The sequence below is a fragment of the Phragmites australis genome, chromosome 2 (genome assembly GCF_958298935.1).
Source record: "Phragmites australis chromosome 2, lpPhrAust1.1, whole genome shotgun sequence".
Taxonomy (NCBI): domain Eukaryota; kingdom Viridiplantae; phylum Streptophyta; class Magnoliopsida; order Poales; family Poaceae; genus Phragmites; species Phragmites australis.
Window position 1 is genome coordinate 45694538 of NC_084922.1, and position 25208 is coordinate 45719745.

Here is a 25208-nt window from a genome sequence, read left to right on the forward strand (position 1 = left end):
TGTAGGATGTTAGTTTTGCGGTTCCAATAGTACGAAAGAAGAGTAAAAATAGCTCAGAAAAACTGACAGGGTATAGTGCAACTACTGCACACAGCATGCAACCCTGCATAGACAATAAGAGTTGTGCCTGTCAGCTGCTAAAAACAGCTTATTAAATAGGTACGTAGTGTTATCAAAATGCTTATTTGTGGCATGTTTTAAGAGTAATCACGACAACAAAAGTAAACACATTTTGTACATTTTTGTAGAATTTGGGTAGTATCGGAAACATAGGCAATGAAATATTTGACCAACGTAGCCTTTCCATTACCGCAATTGTGTAAATTTTAACATCATCTTTGCCATGTCTTATTTTCTGTTCACAAATCTGGGCTATTTACACCATGTGCTGTAAAAAATGGAGAACTATCGAAATGGAGACATGGGACAATTTGATCACACGATGTGAAGAAGCGTATTATGAACAAACAACCTGTGCAGATTCAGAGCACAAAACAAAATATCAATAGAAAAGGTAAAGGCTACAAGTAATCACGTTGAACTGCGGCTCGCTTCATCATTCATCATGCCTTTAAAGCTTTTAGCCAACCAGATCGCCGTTTCTCGAGGGGACACCTTGAGCTTCCCAAATGGCTTCAGCACAACCGCAAGCTCCTCAAGCCTACTGTGTTCCAGTAGCTCCGCAGAAAGCTCTAAGAGCCCTTCAAGAGCCTCAGCTCGCTGCCTGAAGGATGTAACATCTAGTGTTTCCTTAGCTGGAGTTGCTTCCTCCTTAAATCCATTGTTGCTCTCGGGAGTACTAAAATTTACTTCCGGTATGGTGGGCAATTTTATCGCATCTGTACTGGCTGGTTTGCCGACGTCAACGATTTGCACTCGCGTTTCAGCACTCTCTTTTACTGTCTGCGCACCATTGACACAGAAACTGCTGTGTCCAATGACATGTATAACGTCCTCAACTGGAGGTGGATTTAAATGAGCTGATGATTTCTCTGATGACTGGACAGGAGTGGATCCTTTGTCTGGCTCAATGTTTTTGGTTGTTGTTGGAACAAAGGAAGCAACATGTGGTACTGATGAAAGCAATTCCTGCACTGTGAACTTGTCTTCATCACTTTGTACAGTGACTGTGTCACTGCTCTGGCCCACCTCACTGGAGGGCATATCATCCTTGCAAATAAACTCCTGTTCAGTAATATCAAAAGATGGCTCCATGTCTGAGCTTAGACTAATATCACCATTACTAGTCATTTCCTTCTGAAAATTTGTAGTGTTGACCTCAGAAATTGGTTTAGTTTGTACACCATGCTTTTGTATGGTAGTGTCGGGGATTGAACATTTGCATGATGAGACCAAGTGGGTTGGTGAGTCAGGTTCAGATGGTTCAGACAGGCTGATATTTTCAGCATAACCGATTGTAGAACTGGAGCAAGCACTGCTGTCTTCCTTGGCTGCTACAGACCTAGGTGGAGCAGGTTTCCTCTGAATACCTTCCAGATTACTTAAAGGAATTATAGGAACACCTGGAATTTCCACGTGAGCATTATTTGGACTATAGACAGGTCGGCAAGGACTTTTTGCATGCTCTGTCATGACCTTATTGTGAGCTCGTTTTGTCCCAGTGTGCTGACGGATTGGACTCGCTACTCCTTGCCTCCGAGCAGGAATACTAGGACATCTAATAAAACTGGGTGGTGTTTTGTTCTTAGCCTTCCCTCCAGCTGCATCAACATCTTCCACAACCTGCTTGGCAGGGTCTACCTGCAGCGGCTCATCTACTTTAGTTTTAACCTTCGGAGAATGCTCAACAATTGGTGACTGCAAGATAGTACCAAAACAAATTAGCAATGCAGAGAAAGTCGGTTTAACCAAAAAAAAAAAAAACAGTGATCCTTACCAAAAGCTTCAAGGGAGGAGATGCTTGTCCTCGTTTCACAGGTTCACAACTTACTTTTTCTGATTCATGTGACATCACTTCACTAGACTTTGAACTGGAGGAAATCTTACTGTTGTGCTTTGAGTTGTCAGATGAGCACTCTCTATTACTTGGTGAATTTAGCTTTACGCTAGCTCTCACAGGTGAATTACTTTCTCTGAACTTGCTCTCCTCTCTTAGAGTAGTTAGTATCTTCTTAATTATTTTTGGTTGCTTACTCTCATGTTTGGGATGCTGATTAATATGTATGGATTTAGATGAGTCTTGTCTCTCCAGTTCAGGACCAGCAGTGTCCTTATGGCTCTGAAGATCATCAGGTCTTGAACATTTTTTAATCAACACATGACCAGTAGTTTCAGCATCTTCAGTATCAATGGTGGTGTTGGAACTTGAAGCTAGTCCTGATGTATTTCTTTCACTTGATTGTATACCGTCCATATCACTTCCAGAAATGCTACTACACTGACTCCCAGACATACTTATCTGACTGCTCCGTGAGCTTGTGATAGGTTTCTCCAGCGATCGACCAGGATGTAATATATCAACGAATGGGCGGTATTGATTTACATAAGGTTGCAGGTATGGGTTCTTCACAATATCAGATGCCTGTTAACAAAGTGTGACAAATATTCTCAGAATCTTGTAAATGTAACAAACAAATATTCAGCGGAGGTATCTATGTGCATAGTAGCTTACAGTAGGCCGATGTTCAGGACTCTTCCTCAACATGCTTTTGATAAGTGCTTTCCTGCATTCAACAGCAAATAGGACCTTTAGCTAGCCATACACCGTTAAACTCATCATAATATGTCAATTAAAAAGGTGATCCATTTTTTAATGAAGAAAAAAAAGGTGCTGCATCTGCTAGCAGATATCGTTTGTCTTGAAGAAGCTGAAAGACGAAGTAAGGTGCCATAAAAAAAGGTGAACCAGTTTCTAGCTTTGAAACGATAGAAAAATGTTTCAAAAAATTAGGGACTAGATATGACCTTAGAAGTATTTTCAAACAAGAAAGCTGCATGGAGAACTTCTATATATGACCGATTTGATTGCCAAATGTACTGTGAAGAATAATTGTTCAGATGTCCTTACATAGATGAAGAATAGCAAGTAGGCAAAGGGCCAATGGAGGAGCGATTTATCTTACTTATCAGTCCAGCCATATCCTGAACCAAACATGGAGCAAATTTAAGCTCACCTGACTGATGCATTTTTAAAATTAATAGCATCATCATATAGTAAAGGCTGTGCAATAATATGAAATTGAAGCACAGTAGCAATTTGATAAGTTAAGACACAAACGAACTGATATTCACATCATTGTTTTAATTGGAAACTTCTATCTAAATTGTATGCTCGCATTCAAAAATCGGAGAAAGTAGTAGACCTCTTCAAATACATTTTAAAAGTACATGAGACGTAAAATCTTCATCATTCACAAAGTCCAGACACAATGGATGGATCATGAAGAACTCTGACCCAGTATGTTATGAACCTGAAAAAAGAAACTCATCCTTCTCTTATATAATGTTTCACATCTGGAAAAGCCATTATTTCTATGATAATGGCATATGTCTACCAAGGGTCAGAGCCGCACTTAAGACCGAAGAGGTTATTTTTTCTCTGTTGTCTAGTCATGGTGCCTACTTATTGAAAGCAATAGAATAAGTGAAAATTAAATTGTTCCACATAGATGCTAAGGCCACAACCTCTCAATGGAAGATGCCCAGTCACTCTTCCCTGCTAAGGCTAGGGTCTGAACTGTGAAATATGAATACCATATAGTTTCCATATTGCGACTATTTATAACAGCTGATGAAAAAGTGTAATTGGTGCTCTGGTTTATCTTTCATTTTCCACAGCAACATGCACAGCTAATAGCTTAATTTGTTTCAAAGGGCTCTAGTCAATCTTGTCCTTCCAATTGGCAGCTAAGGGACTTTCTGCATCAATCAGCGCATCTAATCTATTACATATATTAAAGAGCCAAGATTTGGAGCAATTTCAGGGGTAAGTACTGTAGCTGCTGTTCATGTGGAGTCCCAAGCATGTGCATGTACATATATACAAATCTGTATGTGTATACGTATATGTATGTGTATGTATAGGTATATGTATATATACTTATATGTATGTATATGCATACGTATGTGTAAGTATACATAATTTTTCCCGAAATTCCAGAAAATAGCAAAATTAATAATAGTTATATTGATAAATCGGCTGAGATAATCTAAAATGCATAGGAAAATATCTAAAACTCAAAAAATCATGAAACAAATTTAGTTAGGTTTGTGTTACTGTTGTCTACATGTTAAAATTATGTGCATGCATGAAAGTACCACTGTTTTACCCATAATTAAATGAATGTGTTAAATATTGATAAATTCATAAATAAATATTGAGATGCACAAAATTGGTGAACCCAATTTTTTAGTCTTCTTTGTCATGCTCTGTCCAACAAAAAAACAGGCGTGGCGTAGGCACGCCAATCCACCTAGTTTTCTATCAATCTGTAATGACACGTCATTTTACTAGTTGATTGGTTTATACGTCATATATGGATGTTTTTAGCACATCAAAGTTAATTTATCATTTGCTTGCCACATACAAAGGACATGCTATGAAACATTGTTAGAAATAGGATCTGCACCCAAGTTGACAATTAAGGCATCCACTGGCAGACAAATATTAAATCATCTCTAGATAGAAACTAGTGTTAAATAATTGTAGTGATGCAAGGAGTATAAGCCAATAAGAACTCACAAAAGCCTTGAAAGCAGGTCGATGAGCAGCCATCTCATACATACAACATCCTGTACAGACATATATCAGTTAAAACTAGACATCAAATGTTAATTCTTCTAAACATCTCTATTAAAGTAACAAAATATTACCAAGAGACCATATATCCGACTTGAATCCATAAGGAATGTCTGCAAGCAACTCTGGGCACATGTAATTTGGTGTTCCCACAACCTAAGAAGCGTCATTTTAGAACATAAGATTCTGAGAGCAGACAAGGCAGCTAACATAATGAAAGTAGAACATTCAAGGATTAGTAATATGTGGCTCCATTTTTCATGCAGGATTTCTAAACAGAAAGAAGCAGAAGATGAAGGAAATGTTTTGTACCAAGAAAAAAATGAGGAAATAAGAGAAAATGTTACCGAAGAGGTTAAATCATCTGCCTTTAAAGTCTTGGCCAGGCCAAAATCTCCTGCAAGTGAAATAAAGATATTTAAACTACAGAAATGAAACTTTGCAAGATACATATGGTTACGATATTTGAATTAGCATAGGAAACTAACCAAGACGAATGTCCTGTTCTTTAGTCAGAAATATGTTTGAGCACTGCAAAAAAAGAGGGGTTTTACAGCAAAAATACCTGATTGATAAACTGACAGCATTACTATACTTTGTTGCTTACCTTGAGGTCCCGATGCAAAACAAAGTTTGAATGCAAGTAGTCAACAGCTAATGCCAATTGAGCGAACCATTTCAGAAGTTTCTGGAGGTTATTTGAAACAGTTAGCACACCTATACATATTGTTTTCTCAATGCATGGGGAAAAAAGACTAGAAAAGTCGTAGTTACCTCTTCTGGGAAGTATGTTCCATTTGCTTTCTTCATCAATTCAGCCCTGTTAGGAAAGAACATAGTGAGACAAAAAGAGTCATTGCAAAGGAAACAGAGAAGGTATCCTCCAACAAGCAGACCACACTCACATATCGCCACCTTCACAGTATCCCGTCACAATGCAAACATAGCAGCCCTGTCATGCATGACGCACAAATTGAGCTAAACCTGGATGAAACCAAACAAAAGCATACAAATGTGCATGTTCCTAAAGAACAAACCTTCTCAACCCATGCCTCCTTGAACTCAACGATGTAAGGATGTTGCAAGCGAGCAATAAGGGCCATCTGCAATTTCCATTCTTTTGTAAACTCCTCAAAGATAGTAGTAATTGATGACCGACAAAAACAGAAGGCCTAGTATGCTCATTTTTGGCTGACCTCTTGATGAGCAGACTTGCGGCATCGCTCGGTCTGCCTTGCAAGGCGTATTTTCTTCAACACATACCTGCGATTGCAAACCAAGCAGCTGTCAACTAGGCACCTTAAGGGGGCAACAGACCTTACAAGTAAAATTAAGCAACTTGCATCATACTTCTTCTTCTCTATCTTGTGGTTCACGAGGATGGCAGCACCAAAGGCGCCACGGCCAATTTGCTCCATAACCTCGTACTGATCCATCCGTGACTCCATGGCTCCCAATCTCTCAACACAGCCGATAAAACTTGAGAGCAGCAACAAGCACTTGCAGAACTTTAATCTCTAATAACGAAATCTCTCGCATCTCCCCTACGCACCACAGCTCCAGTCAGCTCCATACCCACGGTGATTTCTGCAAAAGCCAACAAAAACAGGCATGAATCAAGCAGCTTCAGCGCACGATTTTGAATTCAAATTTGAACAAAACCTACGCCTGTTCCATCCAATTTAATTATCATCCTTAACACACCTAACCTACTAGCATAAGAAAGCCGAACCACGCATAATCCATGGCTGAAGTTTAGCCACCGTACTGCGCACGCACAGGAAAAGCGTACCCGCCCCCTCACACAAAAGCTAGAAGTTTAGCAACCGCACTGCACACAGTTCCCACTTCCCACCAACCGCCACCGCTCGAGACAGGGACGGAGACCTTATCGCTGGCCTCGCTCCACCGGCATTGGCCGCAGGGGAGGGCTCAGGCTCCGGCCGAATCCGCCGCCGCCGGCGACGTGGTGGGGCCGCGCTGCGCCGAGTGGGGGCACCCCGCCTCGCCGACGGCTCCGCTCTCCCGCACCTGAGTTGTCGCCGTCTCGCGGCCGCGCCTACTCCCGCCTCCTCTGGTTGGGGATTTGGTTTGGTTTGGTTTTGATCTGACTGCTCGGTTTTGTTGCGGTGTGCTTTTGGTTTTGGTTATTTAAATAGGCGTGTGTGGGGAGGAGCTGCCTTATATACGCCATGGCCGCGGGTAATGATGGGAGGTTAGTACTACGTGACAGCGATGTGTGGAGTGATTAGTTTGCTGCAATTAAGTTAAGAGAGGGCGCGCTCTCTAATCTCCGGGAATATGAGAAGGATTTCTGCAGGAACATGTTGCTGCTGCTATGCAAATTTGGTATAAATTTATCCTTGTGATCCGGTGACCAACGAACCAGTGAGCTAGATTCTGAATAAATTTTAGCTTGCTCTACCATCATTTTCGTTACATTAAGTGGTACAATCGTGCAAAGAGTTCCTCCGAACTTTGTATATCAAAGATATATATAGTCAAAATACAAAATACACCATAGACACTAAGATTAACATGAAATAGAGTCAAATAAACTAGAAATATATTCTCTCAGACGTTATATTATACTTAAATTTTAATACGAAATCTAGATGATATCAAACCGACTCAACGCTACCCACTGTCACCTCGCTTCTTCTTCCGGCTTCTTCCCTCTCACTTTAGGCATTTGCCGATGCTGACTGGGCTGGTATAACCTAGTGAATACCCTTACGATGGCCATGCCTCTTACTCTCTCTAATGTCCTCTGTGTACCTGAAATTACCAAAAATTAACTATCTTTCGATATCTTCTCTGAATTCCGATCAAGTTTTAGGGTAGGCACAAAAACTGCATTCCCTTCTAAATATCAGCTCTCTAGCCACTTTCTCCGGTATGTGCATACCGAAGTAATCAGCTCGTGGATGAGCATCCACCATATGACTAGAGAACAGAGATAAAGGTGTCTCCATCACAATGTCCCGTGTGCCTGCCGGGTAGTCTCCTTCGTCTTGCTCTGCTACGTTCAGCCAGAGCATCTTTGAAAAAACCTTTTGTAAGGTTCGCGTCTGATGATTTTGCCTCTCATGGGAGACGCTCCAACACCTCATGAAGTTTAACAAGCAGCAGTAAACCAAATCTCAACTTTTGGATATGTGCAACAGTTCAATGACCAGCCAAACTTGAGGTACTGCTACATTGCTTTAGGGATTAGTGCTCCAAAAAGGCAACATGGACAACCTAATTCTAATCCAGCAAAAAGAGAGCCTGCCTAATAATTTTAAAGGTTGTAAGTTGGTGAGGTGATGGATCAACGTCCCTTGGTGCTAATGACGAATGGCTGGGTCCGCCCTAGTACCCCAGTAGAAAAGTTATGTTTATTATTCGAACGTATTATAATAATTTTGGCTGTAAACATTTCTACAAATACTTAGATTAGGCACATGGAAAATGATACAAGTATGAATATATTTCCCTCAAGCACTTAACGATTTATAGTTTAGTTCTATTAGGTTCTAAAAATATATCACACTATATATTGGCAGTTAAAATTGTATTCTCAATGTTTAATACGGCGCCCACCTGTGACGGGAGTGAACATTACCGATGTGCGCTCTACTTTGGCCACAATAGTTACTCTGCTTGGCCGTGAGTAGTTACACGATCTGAAATTTTGGTTGGAGTAAGTCAAATCAGATGCTCATACATACCGCTAGTACAGGTTTGTCGGCAGAGCCAGCACATTGCTTCATCAGGAGGGGTTTCAGGCTTTCAGCTCCAGTGAACCCTATAGCTCAGGTACCGACTGTGACCTTTGATAGTCAACGGTTCAACTTGAATCCGAATATCTGATGAAAATCCAGTTAGAGTTCTTGCATTTTTATTCACATCGATTAACAGAACTAACCGTCTTGGGTTTGCCGGGCACAAATTAAACACGCACACCAATCATGAATTGTCATAGATGGTTGCAGCGCTCCGACCAAGCAATGTGATGGCTGAACCAACCGCAGCAACAGCAGCGTTTTTCAAATCAGGAACTTGGCTTACACTGACACCCTTTTGGGATCGGTGACGTTATAAAAAGAGATGAATTAATACATTTAAAATTATTTTGACTCAAAAATAATATAAGATAAGCATATATCAATTTCTATCTAAATATGTTCGAGATTTATCTAGTGTGTCTACTCTATCGATCAAAGCGTTTGTAATCTATCTAAGAAGGTAAATTGCAAGTAAGTAAATACGGAAACGTAAATAAGGTAGAGAGAGTAAACTTGGTATAAAAAAAATTCTATGATATCGATAGCATGAATGCCACTTCTAATCCATATTGGAGCTCCATAAAAGATATATTCCTGATCACGGCCTTTGAGCCACTAAGTCACAAAGATAAGACCTCCACTCAGATGAGCTACCAAATCACCAAGGTAAGATCTCACCACTAGTCTCTCTTCCAATTCCTCGTCATCGTGATTACTTCGGAGCTTAAGCCACAAAGGCAAGGGTCTCTACGTCCCTGCACAATTGCCTTACCGCCACTCCACACCAAGTCAGAGGGTCAACAAGCTTACCGCGCAAGTCACCAAGACTCTAAGGTACCAGCGTACCAAGAGGTACACTGTTGGATCACTCCTTGATCCACTCTCTAGGCATCAATCACCTAGCAACTCACTCTCTAGGCTTATAAGAACTAATCACTCACAATCTTGTGCTTAATCACCTTGGATAATCACTTTGAGCACTTTGGTGGCTTGGATGTCTTCTCAGGTGTATATGAACTTCTCTGAACTTCAGTACACTCAAATGACTGAATAGAGGGGTATTTATAGCCTTAAACTCACGCACTAGTCGTTAACCTAACAACTCTAAAAAGCTGTTAACACTGAATGATCCGGTGAGAACAGTGGTACTAACACCGGATCATTCGGTGAGTACACTCTCACAAACTAGCTGTTGAAACCCCACTCAAGCCTCTGTGAACACCGGATTATCCTGTGATAACTTACTGAACACCAGACAAATACACCGAATTATCCTATGTGTATATGTTCATTTTGATACTCTATGGAAATAATAGTCCAATGTGTTTATTTTGTGAACACCGGATTATCCGGTGAGGTAAAAGATTCTACTTCAAATTTTCTGTAAACATCAGACTATTTTTCATTGTTCTCACCGGATTATCCTATGTAACACCAGACTAATTTTTATGTGAGTACCGGACTAACCGGTCAGACAAATTTCAGCAGAACAACGTTATGTATTTTGGGCATAATTTTTCGCTACGAACTCCGATTTTGATTATCTTTGGCTCTATGGAAAGCTTGTGAAGAGCTCTATAAGATTATACAGAAATCCATCCTATTTGATCACATCAAAATTTATGGAACAAGTCCAATTCATTCCTCTCTTTGTTCCGGCTTCTGTGACTTCTCTTTTGTTGCATCCATGAGACCTACTAAAGCATATATTTGACAAACATGTTAGTCACATTGACTATGTTATCATTAATAACTAAAATCACAATCATGACCTAATAGAGCTATTTTCGCTACACACCCTATTCTCTTTGGGAAAAATAAAATAAAATCAACGTGGTAGCTAAATTATTACTACTCGTTCAAATGTAGCATACTAGTATGAAATCAGGTATGTCTGCCTTTCACAATGCAGAGTTGATCTATTCAATTGCTTCGCTTCACGCACAGTCTTAGGGGATGTTTGGATTGAAGCCCCAACATATCACACTTCAGGTTAGTAGTGCCACACTAGTTTAGCCTACCGTTTATTTTACTTCTAAACTCTATGATGCCTCAAGAAGTTAGGCACCAGTCAATAGCTTTGCCGAAGAATTTTTTGCCATAGTCGTGACGCTGAAATCTAGCGCCACTGTTTGGCCACGCACGCGGGCTGAGAGAAGAAACACACTAGTGTCACCGTTCCAAAAAATATTGGCATGAAGCAGATCAGCAGAGTCGCAAAAAAACTCCAATGTGATCCTTTTCTTTGCCTCTCTTGAGCAGATTATGGGAGTCCATGGAACGTGTATCCAACATAACTATTTAAATATTATGACACAATTAACTGATATGGCCATTTAGACATGAGGAAGAAAAGGAAGTGGTAACCTTGTTTGGATTACTGAAAGAATTTTCATCCATAACATTGTTAGATGTGAGAACAATGGTGGTTGATCCCAGCGCGTTAACACTGGCCTGAAGTCCACGTGCGAATATTGTGAGGCAGTTCGGTAACCTCACCACTTCATACCTAAGGGTGATTGTATCAAAGTTTGGTCACAAACCAAACAATGCCTATAAACTTTTGCCGAATATGTGGCAAGTCTTATGGTAATAATCCAAACACTGCCCTTATTCAATTTGCCAAAAGTTAGGTAATTCTTGGTAACCAATCAAACAACCTAAATTCTCCAGCAAGTTAGGCATGGCATAATTGTGGCTCATGCCTAACCTTAGCTGTGGCATGTTTAGTTACCAACCAAACATGCCCTTAGTACTCCTACTCTTTTAGGTTACGATCTTTCTTAGAGAAATCAATGTCCTTATTTCTTAGGGTGAGATTGAACGGTTAGATAGAGAGGGACCATTCTTCTTGATGGCAACTATTGTCCACTCCATCGCGGCTCCCCTCAATAGTGACCACTCAACGACACCACGCTGAGGCTACAACGGACCTCGAGAAAAATGCAACAACAAGTGCCGAAGTGCACGAAGAACACTATACAAGAGTGTGTCATGAACATTGGTACTGTTGTTGAGCATAGGCTGCAGATCAGGGGCTCCAGTGGACACTGTGTGCTTCCCAGGGTTGAGGGTGTGATGAGCTGATTGAGCTCCATTGAATGGCAGCGGCACCCGTAGAGCAAGTTCAATAACCATTGTCTAGAACATCAGCCACATCAACAATAGATACTTTTACATATAAACACCTATAATAATTTGTCTCTACACAACTCCCATCAACAACTATTCGATTATTTCATGGGCCCTACTTCCCACCCCACCCATCGCCCCCTCTCTCACTGGTGTAGTCGGAGGGTAACAATGATTATGATGCGTGGTACAATAGGTTTACAGGTGAAACAATGTTTGCACAATACCAGAGTTCACGGTTTACATCGCATGGTGTGTTGGTCACAAAAACATTGTAGCATCAAATTATCTATATCTATTTAAGATAGAATGGCTTAAACGGTTTTTAAGTCACTAACTCTGTTTGATGTGAAGTTAGAGGATCCTGATTCCCCCTCTCTTCCACATCAACACACCCCACCATGGAGCTCGCAGCTGCCTAGAACTCGCCTCCAACTCCCCCGAGGTCGTTGCGGCCGTGATTACCTCCGCCGCACAAGTCAATCTCCAAATCACCTCCAACTCCATCCAATTATTTGTGAGGTTCGCAGCTTAACCCATTTAAGGAGAAAGTTAAGGAGCTGCTCATCTTCTCTGCTCCACAAATTCCGTCTCTCTCGTGGAAGGTAGCGCAGGTTCTAATTGAGAGAGGAAAAGGAAAAGGTGGGCTCCATTCAGATAATCTGAGTTGATTAGGGACTGAAATATTTGGGTTTTGTTGATGGATCGGGTACATCAATTCTGTTTTTGGAAAAAGCAGTGGAAGATTTATCTTTTATGCTTGTACTATTCACACAGTCTCCTCACATCTCATATGCTTCCCAGTTCTTGGTTCATTTTTCCTAACAGATTTCATCCCTGTCTATTTTCTTGCAGTTTTTCACTTGCAAAAGAAAGATGGGCATGGAGAAGCTTAGCCATGGCTAGGTAACAGACTAACGGTGATATTGATGCTACTATGCGCAAATTTAGGAGGAATATGTCATGCATGCCGCTGGACAACGAGGCTAGGACATCGCCAGAGAGTTCCTACGTGCGACCGAGCTCGCTGGCCTGAGCTCCGCGTGTCGTACCTGCGTGCGGCTGCGCCACCGGCTTGATTAGGCGATCCCACAAATCGCGTGATATTACAACAAGCTTGGCTCGTCATGGGATATACGTCATGTTAAGATATTCTACCATAGATGTTGTATTCTATAGATAGAATTGTTGTTTACATATAGAAGTAGCGGTATTGCCGAGATCGCTCAGGTTTGACGTTTAAGATGTACACATTGTAATCTTATCTGTATGTGCCTATATATACATAATATGGCCTCCCTTAGATGTATACGTTTCAGATCCCATCTCACATGGCATCAGAGCCACCTTCTCCAAGCACGTCTAGGATCACATGGCGTTGTCATCATCAAGTTCCATCCTCGGTGCATCATCTTTTGGCCACCCTATGTCGGAGAAGCTAACCCGAGGTAATTTCCTAGTTTGGAGAGCTCAAGTCATGCCAGCAGTTTGAGGAGCGTAGCTGACTGGCTACTTGGACGGATCTAAAACAATCCCGGCTAAAACAGTCACCATTGCGAAGGAGAACAAGACCACAAAGGAGGCTGACAATCCGGCATACGCACAATGGATTGCCAAGGATCAACAGGTCCTCGGGTATCTCCTCTCCTTTGTGTCATGGGAGGTTTTGGTGTAGTGGCACATCTTGAAACTATTGCTGTAGTTTGGAAGGCGATCGGTAAGATGTATTCATTGCTGCCAAAGTCATGAATTGTGCAAATCCGCTCCCAGCTCTCTAGGGAGCAAAAGGGTGATGCAACGCCAGCTACCTACTTCACCAAGATGTAAAGTCTCTCAAATGAGATGGCAATGGCTGAAAAAAAAAACTTAACAACAATGAAATTGTATTGTATATCCTTGCAGGGTTGGATGTTGACTACAATGCATTTGTCTAAAGTGTGACCAGCAAGGATGAGATTTCCTTGAGTGATCTTTATGTGCAACTCCTTTTGTATGAGGCCCACTTGAACCTTGAGGCCGATGGGAGTCACTTCCATTCATCGACCAATGTTGCAGCACGCGGAGGTCGTGGCCGTGGTCGTGGTCATGGCTGCGGTGAAGGTAGGGGGCATGGTGACCGTGGACGAGGAGATGGACCAAGCCCCCTCTGTCAACTTTGTTCCAAGGAGCGGCACACGGTCCATAGTTGTTGGAAGAGGTTTGATCATCCCTTTTCCGGAGAAGATGCATCATTCCAGAAGTCAGCAACAACTGTTGTCACGTCATATGGTGTCAATACTAACTGGTACACAAATACTGGAGCAACAGATCACATCACTACTGAGCTTGAGAAGCTTGCGACTCGTGAGAAATACAATGGGCAGGATCAATTCTGATGATATACATTGGATAGCGGTCAAAAGAATTTTGAGATATCTTAGTGGTACTCTTGATTCTAGGTTGAAGATTAAGAAATCAACATCAACATTGGTTAGTGCTTTTTCAGATGCTGATTGGGCACGATGTTCTGATGATAGAATGTCTACATGAGGCTTCCGTTGTGTTCTTGTGTTTTAATCTTGTGTCTTGGAGTGCACGCAAACAAGCAATAATCTCCAGATCAAGCACTGAAGCAAAGTATAAGGCATTAGCCAATGCTACAACTGAGATCATTTGGGTGCAAACTTTGCTCAAGGAGCTTTGTGTGGCTCAGCCGAAAGTAGCGATTCTTTGGTGTGATAACATTGATGCTACTTATCTTTTTGCCAACCTAGTATTTCATACAAGAACTAAGTATATTGAAGTGGATTATCACTTTGTCAGAGAAAGAGTAACACATAAACTTCTAGATATTCGATTTATATCTTCAAGAGATCAAGTGGTCGATGGCTTTATGAAAGCATTGACAGGAAACAAGATGAATTACTTCAAGATCAATCTCAACTTGTGTAAGTTGTGATTGAGGGGGCCTGTTAAGATATTCTACCAAACGTGTTGTATTCTATAGATAAAATTATTGTTTATAGATAGAAGTAGCGACATTGCCCATATTGCTCAGGTTCCTTGACGTCCAAGATGTAAACATTGTAATCTTATCTATATGTGCCTATATATACATAATGCGACCTCCCTTGGATGTATACACTTTAGATCCCATCTCACAAGCCGATTAGTAGGAGCGACAAGGTCTCGTTTTTCTCCTTTCCTCTCTCCTCCGCCTCATCTAGCAAGATGACATGGCGGTCGATACGATTACTTGCTCTTACAACTAAGACAGAGGAACCAACAGCTCTACACACATAGACACCTGGTAATTACTAGGGTTGGAATCGGCTCCTCTGATGTTGCTAAGCAAAGGCAGAGATGAACAGTACTATGAACATTAATTTGTGAGAGCATGAACAATAATTTGCAGTGAAATGCTATAGCTCGTGCACTGTTTTACTATACATGAATATTGTAATGATATTGTAGCACTAATCTGGATAGTTCATTTCCAATCCAAGCAAAGTCACAGTACTAATCACTCTCTGACTTTGCTTAGTAAATCAAAGGAGCTGTTCCCCAGGGCCCATATGCAGTGCAGAACTACAGCATCTGCAGTTGTGTCATAAACACACGTGCCAACTCTGACAAGCTATCATCAAACTAAGTTTAAGATGGGCAAGCATCCGATATGGTGCCTCCAGTACAGTATAGACTACAGAGCCGCATCCATGAGACAGTTAGACCAAACCCAACAGGTTCCCTTCGTGGTCCAGATTCCCGTCGTGAAGGAATTCCCGTTCCCTTCAGCGCTCCCAACGGTTTCCCTTCACGGTTCCCTTCACGACGGGATTCCCAGGGTCATTCCCTTCAGGACGGGATTCTCTCTCCGTTCCCTTCGCGATTCCCCTCGAAGGGAAGCTGTTGGAGATGAGAGGAAATAAAGGGAATGGGAACGGAAAAGGGAACGAAATGAATGGAATATGGTTGGGGGTAGTCTTAGCAGATTTGAGCTCCTAGGTTAGCTTTCACTTGCTGCTCGTCAAAAAATTACAAAAGAAGTTAGCTTCACTTGTCAAAATGCAGAAGCATTGCCATGGGTGAAGCCAACACATATATGAGGGGGTGTTTGTGTATTTACTGTTCATCATAACTATAGTAAATTACTATTTATTATAACTATTATTAATAGTATTTTTGGATAGGAGGGGTGCCCTGGCTCCGCCAGTGAGCATTGCCATGTACCACTCAATTGCTGCTCACCGAAAACCACAGCTTAATGCCATGATGTGGACCATGATAGGTACTGCTACAACACAATAACCTAATAAGTCATCAACAGTGTACGTAACTACTGATCGATGCCCCTATCTAGGTGAGGAGTGTAGCTGCTCTAAAAAAAAGGGGGCGGGAGGGAGGAGCGTAGCAAGGACAAGGAGCACAAAACGGTGTCCATGAGTATTGTGCTAAGCTTCAGCAGGGTTGAATGAAGAAGACTCAACTATGACTTCAAAAAAGTTACAACTTTCAAGTCCTCAGGGCCATCATGCCGTCCATGACGCATAGGCCTCCGATCGAACACCATAAGTTTAATTCAGTTCTTTTTGCCCCAAACCAAAAAGTGCAGCCATTTAATCGCAAACGCGTGCAGTACTCAAGCATACGATATGATCATATATATAGTTAGTACGTACTTGCCATCGAACTCGTATTATTGCAGCGATCAGGATGGACCTTGGCCATATCTCTAGCACGACCAACTAATAATGGAGTTATATATAGCAACTAAACACCACAGTGCCAACAGAAAAAACTAACCATTTTCATAAGGTAGTAAGCTTTTAGCTTTCCCATATCGCCATTATCAAGAACCAAGCTTATTTTAGGTGCATATTCTGCTTTATTGATAGCACATGTAGTTCCTCTCCTACATGTCGTTCATATCCATTGATTTGCTGCTGCTGCTTCTTCTTCTTCTTCTTTTTGAGGGGGGGGGGGGGGGGGGGCGAGAATCATCGATTTGCATTGCCACTAGTTGATGATAGAATTGAATACTTGCACGAACGAACGCTGTCCCAAGGTAGGTGTACCATTGGCGTCAAGAGAAAAGCAAGATGCCCAAGTCTTCCCCTTCCCTTTTCCTTTATTCTTGGATAAATAAAGGAGGTTGCCATTTTGATATCTAAGAAATGGTTAACCCCCTTTTAAGCATGAGGTGGGAGAAGGATGGTGCAACCACCAACAGAGCTATGTAAAGGATAGAGTATAGACATGCATCCAAACGGAGTTCGCACCGTGTGCCACGCTAGGTGTATAAAAATGACTGCAAAGGTACCCAACTATACGAACTAACAAGTAACTGAGCCAGCGAGGTTGTTTCATATAAAAAAAAAAGGGCTTCTAATTGACGGTCGATGCATGCCAAATAATCGTCGTCATAACTCTTAGCCCCTAACTACTAAAGAAAAGAGACGAGAAAGCAATCACTAAATTCGCCTAGGCACACGTTCAACTCCTGCTGGCCATTCAAACCCCGCGTCTTCACGTGGGAAAGACTTTCGTTCGCTTCGCAAAAAATGGTTAATTCAGATGTGCCGCCTCGAATCAGCTTAGCAGCTTATTACTATTCGACTCATTTTTTCTGCGCGCTAAGCTATTATCTGTATCGTTCGTTGTCACCACATCGCCTCCCTTGCGATCTTTTCTTCTTGGTTGTGTACCGGTGCCAAGCGCATGGACTGAGTTGACCACTAGTGGAGTGAGGAGGAACGAACGGTTCGCAACTTGTGGTGGTACGGAGCAGTACTACTTTACCAGCAGTAGTAGCTAGGGGACGCAGGCGCCTGGTCAAGCGTTGTTGGTCCAGCTAGCCGAGCTGGCGAGCTGATCAGAGGAGCATCTCCGCCATGTGCCCCCAGCGCCGAGACGGATACGAGCAGCGAGCCAACGTAGCGCCAGACCTCACAGCGGAAACCCGCTGGCGCCAGGCTGCGGTGTGCGTGGGCGCCATGTGCCACGGCCGGGGCCCGGGCCGATGCCAGGATGGACGGACGCCTGGCCGCGCCGCGCGCCAAGATCTGCAGAAACAGCGCCTCGTCTCGTCGACTTATCAGTATCACACAGCTTTGTCCGATCCATCCAAACGACGCTGCTGGTCGCGAGTCCTCGTCGTGAAAAATCGAGTCCGGGAGACGGAAGGCGGACGGGAGAAGCGAGGCGGCGGCGGCGGCGGCGGCGACGAAGAATGTTGGCGCTCATGATTGGGCCCTCGATAATGCGTGGACCGTGGAGCGCCAAGGAACGTGCGTGCGGTTCTGTGCTGTGGTCCATGGCTCGAGAGTCGAGTAGTGACCAAGCGACGGCTTTCGGCGCAAACTTTTAGCGTATCGGCGAGTGCAATCGCCGATCCATTGACCCCAGGGTGTTGGTTACTTGGCCGGAGTTTTCTGTGCGCGTTGGTGACATCGGCAGGGCTGTAGCATGTGAGGAAACCACACTCTGCGCAGCAGTAGCGTGCAGGCATGTTCTGTTTCCGTGTGCACACATGCTCTCAATCACGCAGCTCGCACAGCAGGTCCGAGGGTCCGACGGCCGGAGAATAGCTGCGCAAGCAGATGGCTCCCACTTCTGGCCCAACAAATCCAAGCGACGAACCGTGTGGGAGAACGAGTGAACAACGATGACGAGCTAGTCAGCGTCGCTTTCCTACTTTTGTCTACTCTTGACTGCTTGCAAGTTGTACAGGACTCCAGCTCCAGAGCAAGAGGATCGATGTAGCACGAAAGAAAGATGGACTAGAAGAAGAGGTGACCCAATATCCCAGAAGCGAGCGGTCACAGGCCAATATATCCATGGTCCATATAATGTAATGGCATAATTCATACATGAAAAAGAGCAAGCTTTCAGGGGTTACAAGTTTCATACATGAAGAAATGTACAGATTTACAATGATGGAACTTGGCTTGCTGAACACATGCAAGACTATTCACTTTATTACCCCCTAGCATAGGGGTTACGATAGTTTTTTCTTTCTTTCTACAGCTTATTGTTCATAATTCGTACCAGCCTGGGAGCGCTGAAGAAACGAAACAGGAGTTTCGCAATTCGTACCAGCCTGATCACTAGATTACAGCTTTGACATGGGGCGGCTCAGAGTTGCTTCAATAGTTCCGTGCGGCTCATCCGTCGGCAAGTACACATCATCAGCAAACTGTTAAACACATATATATTTCAGTTTAATCAGATAAGATATGAAAGCTCTGAAGCATTTTAAGTTGGAACGCCCGACGTCTCTTTCGTGAACTTGTGTGCTTGCAGAAACATTATTAAAAATTGATGTGGGCAGACAATATGGCAGTCTCTGCAAGTATTCACTCAATCCAGGAACCCAGCACAGTTATATGGACTACAGCAGCATAAATCAGTTAAGAGAAATCCCTTTTCACTAAGAAAAGAGAGTTATTCGAAATGAAAATTTTCATCGTGAAATAAATCCATCATTTTGAGTGCCATTACTGTTAGGGATAGCCCAAACAACCTAGGAATAAGCCTATGTAAAGCATCGGGCCGATCCAAACAATGGCATGTGATGTAAATCATGTACCCCACTGAGAGCAAAAAAGGAAATTTATCCCCTCCCCATCCATGTATACAAGACTCTAAAGGGGTCATGAGCTCTGAAGCTCTGAAGCTCATTTGAGAATCACTCTATTCTCTCCCATGTTGGGAAGAAATCCCCAACAATTACTTCCATTGAAGTCAGGAAACAAAGCAACGAATTCCATTTTTATCTGAATCTTTTTTATTTAGCTAATTAGGGTATGGGGGCTCCAACGCTTCTCTACCTAAATAGACCTCAAGAGTGTATTTGAATTACAACTGTCAGGATGCATTTTAACTGAAGGGAAAATGCAATACTATCCATAAGAAGAAAATATAAGCAAGGAGAAAACAACAAAAAGCCATATAGTATACAGTTCATATCCCTCTTACCTTCACCAACCCTGAATTTTCTTTGCTCGACAAGTTGACAGGAAGAAAATGAAGATTGGGCATTCTAAGCTGAATTGATGATATGTCTGGGAACCTTTAAAATGTGCATATATATTCAGTGTCACTCATAAAAAGAGAAGTATACATACAGAAAAGCACTCAAACGTAATTAGAAAAATTACATACAGGCAATGACCAAATCAAAGCTACTACCTGGTAAGAACTTCTTTGGCCATGAGGTATAGTGTATTCTGTACTGATGGACTATACACCCCGACATCAGGAGGACCAAAGAATGTTTCTGCCAGAACCCTCTTTACATCCTGGTATCTTTGGGTAAAGCAGAACGGCTTTGATGGGAGCTGGGAAACATGTTCAAAAGGATACCTGTATACAAAAGAAAAAAGGGTGGAAGCCAAGCACTGTGATAAATAACTGGATAGGCCCTACCTCATTCTTGCCATTTTGCAAGAATTCCCTAAAGCAAAAGGTAATAGCAAAAATATAATCTACAGTAATGGCTTGTCCAAGAAACTTGTAACAGCAGTGTTTCTCAACTGTATGTAAAGGCAACGACTGAAATAGTTAAAGACAATCTGAGAACCGACTTATTTTTCTGTTCTTGAATATTCATAATTATTGATGAAGGTTAAGTACTAAAACTGTGGAAAATTATGAATATAGAGGGCAATGGAATTTCTCAGGGAGAAGGAAAGAGAATCACACCTCCACCAAGCAGTTACTTCTGTTGCTACTATCCTTTCTCTTGTATCTGAAAGAAGTGTATAGCGATCCCTCACAAACCCTTCAAACCCAGACTGAGACAAAGTAGTCAAAAGTTTAGCGTCTACTATTTGCAGCCTATTTCTGTAAAACTGAAGAAAAACAGATCTAGTTGATTTAAGACTTTTGTTTTGGGTGAAACTTCAGCTAACAAAGTGCCGGTCTGCAACAATTGTATTAAATCCCTGCAATCACCACAGAGCTTATAACCTCCATCTAATTCAAGAATCTTCTGCAAGGACCATTTCATGAGTATATATTATCAGGTAAAACTACACATTTCTTCCTATATAGGGCCAGTCTGCGATTGATGCACCAATCAGTGCTTCCCTAGGAGACAACATCCTGCCTTACCAATTTATCCTGCCGATTAGGTGCTAGGTGCTGGTCTGCCGCTTGACTAGAGCCTTGTCCCAAGGAAACACTGGCTAATATCGGTCTAAATCACATCATAATCCCAAACTTCTGCAGCTAGGACACACTAGCACACTGGTTTATACAAAACTAGGCGAGCTCAAACAGAGACAAAGAGTAGAAGATAACATGGTGTAGCATTTAAATGGGAATGATGGCCTGAGGACCACGAAAAAGAAGTTGAAAAAAAATACCTGTGTTGTCTTTAGCAGCGAGTATCCTTGGATTCCAGAATTTATAACCAGGCTTCCAGATTTTTTCACAATGACCTCTGTGCTGTGCTTCTCAACACCAACTTTGAACCCTATGAAGCAGTAGTACATTATGTCGAGCTATCAGGTAACTTTGGAAAAATTCATATATAAGTGATCTCTTGTACAAAATAGTCGGAAGGGACATCTCTCCCTTCCGATGGCATTTTATGTTTAAGTGTTCTCTTGAACCTTATGTAAAATTTGGCATTCAAAGCTAAAAAGATGTGGTCACCATGAATAAATGTCATTCAGCTATATACTAAAATAAAATTGATTCTTGAATTAGATGAACAAAACTGTCCACGTCACTCTTTATTCCATTGTACAACTCCTAGTGGATTCAACTTGGAAAGAATCGTGGTATAGGTGAGATCCTGGATTCCTGATATGGGCCCGAGGCTAACAGGTCACTTTTACTTAGTCTGTAACACATTTGGAAACTGAAAATTATTTTTTTAAAATAAAATATTCTTATATTTAGTGTTACGGAACAGCATTATAGCAAAGAGAATCGTTTAAAAGAGTTGGAAATGGATCAAACTTTGTAATTTATGTGAGCGACTTGCGTCCATTGAGCATTAGCTCTTTCAAATCCCCTATGCTAAATGCAGCAAGTACATGGTATGAGTATGATGTGAGCTATGTGTGTTAAGAATTCAGATCCTTGGCATATTTCGACAGGGCGTGCCAATGAGAAAAGCTATTGATGGTGAGAGTGACAGGTATTTTGACCCAAACTCAAAGATGCGAAGTGGCAAGTGAAGCTTTCGATATGAGACACGACTACACGAGGATAGGGGATTGACTCCAAGAATCCATGAAAGTTGGACATATTTGTCTGGTTTTGTCAGGGACCATTTTAACAGCACTTGCTTCGTATTGATCTGTAGGCAAACGTCCCAATTTCTAAGTTTGTCGGATCCTAGTATCCTACCGTCGAGAAACATTTTATCTTAACCAAACGTTCACGCCTCTTCTTCATCTAATATATCGGCAGAATCAATCAAACAGCAAGAATAACCCAGAAGCTTTCTCACCATGCGAATGTGGTTTGCCGTCTACATATACACGCTCCCATGGGCGCTCCACGATGGTCACCGTAGCCTCCGAGATCTGCTCAAACACGAACGCGCCGAGAATATCCATAAAAATCCCACCTTTTCCCCACAGTGGCAAATCCGCATACAAGTCTCGAATTTCTCTACCTGAGGATACAACGAGGTGAAATGTCTTCCAAGAATCACCGCGAATTCCTCCATGGACACCACTTCCGTGCACTCCTTCGCCTTGACGTACACCTGCCCAAAGAAAAGCCGTACCAAATCAGCCGAGAATCTGCAAGAGCCGCCGCTGGCGCAAGAAAGAAGGCGAAAAGAGAGAGGGGGTACTTACGGTGTTCTTGATGGAATCGGTGGCGACGATGGCGGAGTTGTCGCTGGAGGTGTAGGAGGGGAGGCAGTCGGAGACGACGCTGACGGCGACGTTCCACTCGACGATGACGTCGCCGCCGGCCGCGGCGGGGCGGCCCCAGACGCGGGAGACGCGGACGCCGGACTTGCCGTGCTGGCCCTGGAGCTGGAAGCGCTCGGCCATGGCCACTGCACACTGCCGAGATCTGACTCTGTTGTGTGATATGCGGCGCGACTCTGATGCGATGCGATCGGTGGCTGCTCTGCGCCGAAGGCATGAGTACGGGATGCATTTTGTAGGCGAGCGCGGGGCAACTGGGATCCTCTGACTCTCATTTCTCCCTGTGAGCCGTTGAATCCTCAGATGGATGTATGATATTTGTTGCTACAGTATCATGCCTCTCTCATAAATTACTTCACGAGATCTGGATTCGAGTGCGGGGCCCGGCTACAGCGGGCGAAAGTGGCGTGCTCCACGCTTGCACTCTGTTTCGGTCTATAGTGTAGCGAGCAGATACCTCGGCTCGGAGAGAATCTGGATGACAGTGCTGGCCCACACGTCGGTGGGGCAACTCCAAAAAAGTAAATCCCAGTGGCACATCCGCCGCACGCTTGCTCCAATTTGTAAAGTTCGTACCCACAAAAATCATTACTAGGCTTACGCCGCCTACTTGTGGGATGTCTGTAAGAGAGGATTTTGCATAGGACTTCTAAGGTCCACTCCAAATTTGAAGTTTTGATCCCTAACCGCTTTAGCGAATTAATCTTGTAGTTTGCTTGTAAGATTTTGAAATTCTGTAATTTCAGCAAAGTTTAGTGCTTTAATTTTTTGGATTCATTATTGACGTGAAGTACCCTGTACATCTAAGATTGCCCGCATTTCATCAGGACATGAAGCTGAGATGCCTCCGTCCCGTCCCTGACTAGGCGTTTCGTCGAGCAACTCTAGCCTGAGCTGTGAACACTGAAGAAAACAATTCCAGTGCCGAAACAAACCCACTACTTGCACGCAGTTTTCGATCGGTTTTTAAAAACCCCGCACACTGTTTTCTGTAACTGCTGCAGCCCACTGTTTTCGTTGGATGATGGCGGCTGCTTCGAACAGGACGCGATTTGCTGACGGATTAATTTACCCATGAACTCCACCACAGTCCAACATCTGCTGAATCATCGGATGATCATTGACCCATGCTAATGTCAGCTGCTGAATCATCGGATGGTCATTGACGGATAAATTTACCCATGAACTCCACTAGAGGCCAACAGCTGCTGAATCATCGGATAATCATTGACACATGCCAATGTCAACAGTTTGATGCAAGCTGGCCAAAATCCAAAAGGTATATTGCAAAAATAGATAATACTAGTTACGTACTTGTACGTTGCAACGGGAAATGAATATTTTCACACAAGATATTATAGTTGAATGGATGAAACACTTACAAAGTAACTGATTCAACATATTCCAGCAAACCAATTACATGTAAAGTTGGAATCGAGGTGAGCTACTCTAGTGATCAATGAGGTTTTTGTGGGGTTCGATTGGACGAGCGTGAGAGCAAGAAAAGGGTTGGGTGGACATGGCGAAGCAGCTAGAGGAATAACGGAGATCTTAAGTAATCGATGCTTATTGCTCTAGAGATCTAAGTAACCGATGCTTATTGCTAGGTAAGCTCTTGTATTGCTTGTATTCAAATGTGTTACAGTATATACCAACAAGGCAATGAGCTATGTATAGGTACCAGCAAGTGACATGAATAACTTCTACACGCCATTCAAGTGATGATCCACACTACTTAGTTACATGGAAGGAAATGGCAAGGTTCTCATTAGAAGAAAAAAAAATAAAGGTCTAAGGTCTACACGAAAGTAGACATACATTGCACTTCCAATTACTTAGTTAACAAGCAGGTGAATAATGCAGATCAGAAAGAACAAGAAAATTATAAGATGTATGGTGATACCAATATCAAGTATTACATCAAGCAACCTGCCAAAGTATAGTTTTTTTTATGACATAAGCACTGAATACTCCAGTCTACTGTCATTACACACTTCAGTGGTTCGGTCGAGCGAGGTGTGTGGTCCTCGTTAGGGGGGGATTCAAGATCCTTCGTGCAGGTGGTAAAAGAGCCCCATCGCGTAGCTCAGAAAATGGCCGGTCGTGAGAGATTTGTTCCTCGTCGCGGGGGCGTCGGCTCTGGCCGCTACCGCCGCGGAGCTAGACTTGCTGGTGGCCGCGGAGGCTTCGGGAGAGGGCGAAATGGCAGATTCATCGATCCTCCACAGATCGACCAAGAGCAGTGGGGAAAATAGAGGGAGGACGAGAGGCAACAAGGGAAAAGCAACCTGGAATGGGAGATGGCTGCAGACCCCCAATCCCATCAAGGAGAGACCTCAAAAGGCAAAGAAGTGAGACAAGATCAGCCGGAACTCAGGGGGGATAGGGATGGCGAGGGTAAGTCAGACAACCCCATCAGAAATGTTCAGATCCATGCTGATGGTGCTGGAAGGTTACAGGATGTCCCTCTGAGAAATCCTTGGGAGCTTATCGCACCTTTTTGTGGCTCAGCTGTCCCTGGGCTTGGCTTCTACTTGATCCCTGCTGGATCTAGTGACAAAAAGACCCGGGACATGGCGAGCTGTGCTTTGATCACTATCAAGGAGGGAATTGTCACTGCTAGGCAAATTGAGAATGAATTTAGAACCCTTGCCGGGCCCAGCTCCACTT

General features: G+C 42.9%; 3 protein-coding genes across 6 annotated transcripts in view; 1 reads left to right on the forward strand and 2 right to left on the reverse strand.

Annotated features, from left to right (window-relative positions):
* The window catches only part of LOC133909239 (uncharacterized), a 62257-nt gene that overhangs the window by 20890 nt on the left and 16159 nt on the right, over nt 1-25208 (forward strand). The window lies entirely within an intron of this gene.
* LOC133909233 (serine/threonine-protein kinase Nek5-like) lies at nt 283-6897 on the reverse strand. Of its 4 annotated transcripts, none has more exons than XM_062351567.1 (15): nt 6647-6897; nt 6110-6346; nt 5956-6022; nt 5797-5862; nt 5665-5711; nt 5534-5579; nt 5367-5447; nt 5248-5290; nt 5107-5156; nt 4834-4915; nt 4703-4752; nt 3029-3102; nt 2633-2684; nt 1898-2542; nt 283-1818 (listed from the first exon to the last, which is right to left on the reverse strand). In XM_062351567.1, exons 2-15 carry the CDS (start codon nt 6205-6207, stop codon nt 532-534), a joined length of 2688 nt encoding a protein of 895 aa, XP_062207551.1. In that variant the 5' UTR covers nt 6208-6346; nt 6647-6897; the 3' UTR covers nt 283-531. The 4 variants fall into 4 exon arrangements, with proteins under 4 accessions (XP_062207551.1, XP_062207552.1, XP_062207553.1 ...); XM_062351568.1 differs by lacking the exon at nt 6647-6897 and adding an exon at nt 6464-6634; XM_062351569.1 differs by lacking the exon at nt 6647-6897 and adding an exon at nt 6473-6633.
* Nucleotides 18507-22788, reverse strand: LOC133909234 (uricase-2). The gene is made up of 8 exons (XM_062351571.1): nt 22461-22788; nt 22274-22366; nt 22106-22181; nt 21009-21118; nt 20344-20435; nt 19831-20004; nt 19618-19711; nt 18507-18835 (listed from the first exon to the last, which is right to left on the reverse strand). The coding sequence occupies exons 1-8, from the start codon at nt 22659-22661 to the stop codon at nt 18752-18754; spliced, it is 924 nt and encodes a 307-aa protein (XP_062207555.1). The 5' UTR covers nt 22662-22788; the 3' UTR covers nt 18507-18751.

Bases quoted from the DNA above. Each gene is read 5' to 3' on its own strand.
- LOC133909234 (XM_062351571.1), bottom strand. From the start codon at position 22,661: ATGGCCGAGCGCTTCCAGCTCCAGGGCCAGCACGGCAAGTCCGGCGTC. The intron at 22,182-22,273 runs GTAGAGAAATTC...GTGTTTGAGCAG, and splicing joins TCACCTCGTTGTATCCTCAG to ATCTCGGAGGCTACGGTGAC. The intron at 20,436-21,008 runs GTATTTTTTTTC...ACTTTGTCTCAG, and splicing joins CGCTGCTAAAGACAACACAG to TCTGGGTTTGAAGGGTTTGT.
- LOC133909233 (XM_062351567.1), bottom strand. From the start codon at position 6,207: ATGGAGTCACGGATGGATCAGTACGAGGTTATGGAGCAAATTGGCCGT. The intron at 6,023-6,109 runs GTATGATGCAAG...TTGCAATCGCAG, and splicing joins CACAAGATAGAGAAGAAGAA to GTATGTGTTGAAGAAAATAC. The intron at 5,448-5,533 runs GTAACTACGACT...AATAACCTCCAG, and splicing joins GAACATACTTCCCAGAAGAG to AAACTTCTGAAATGGTTCGC.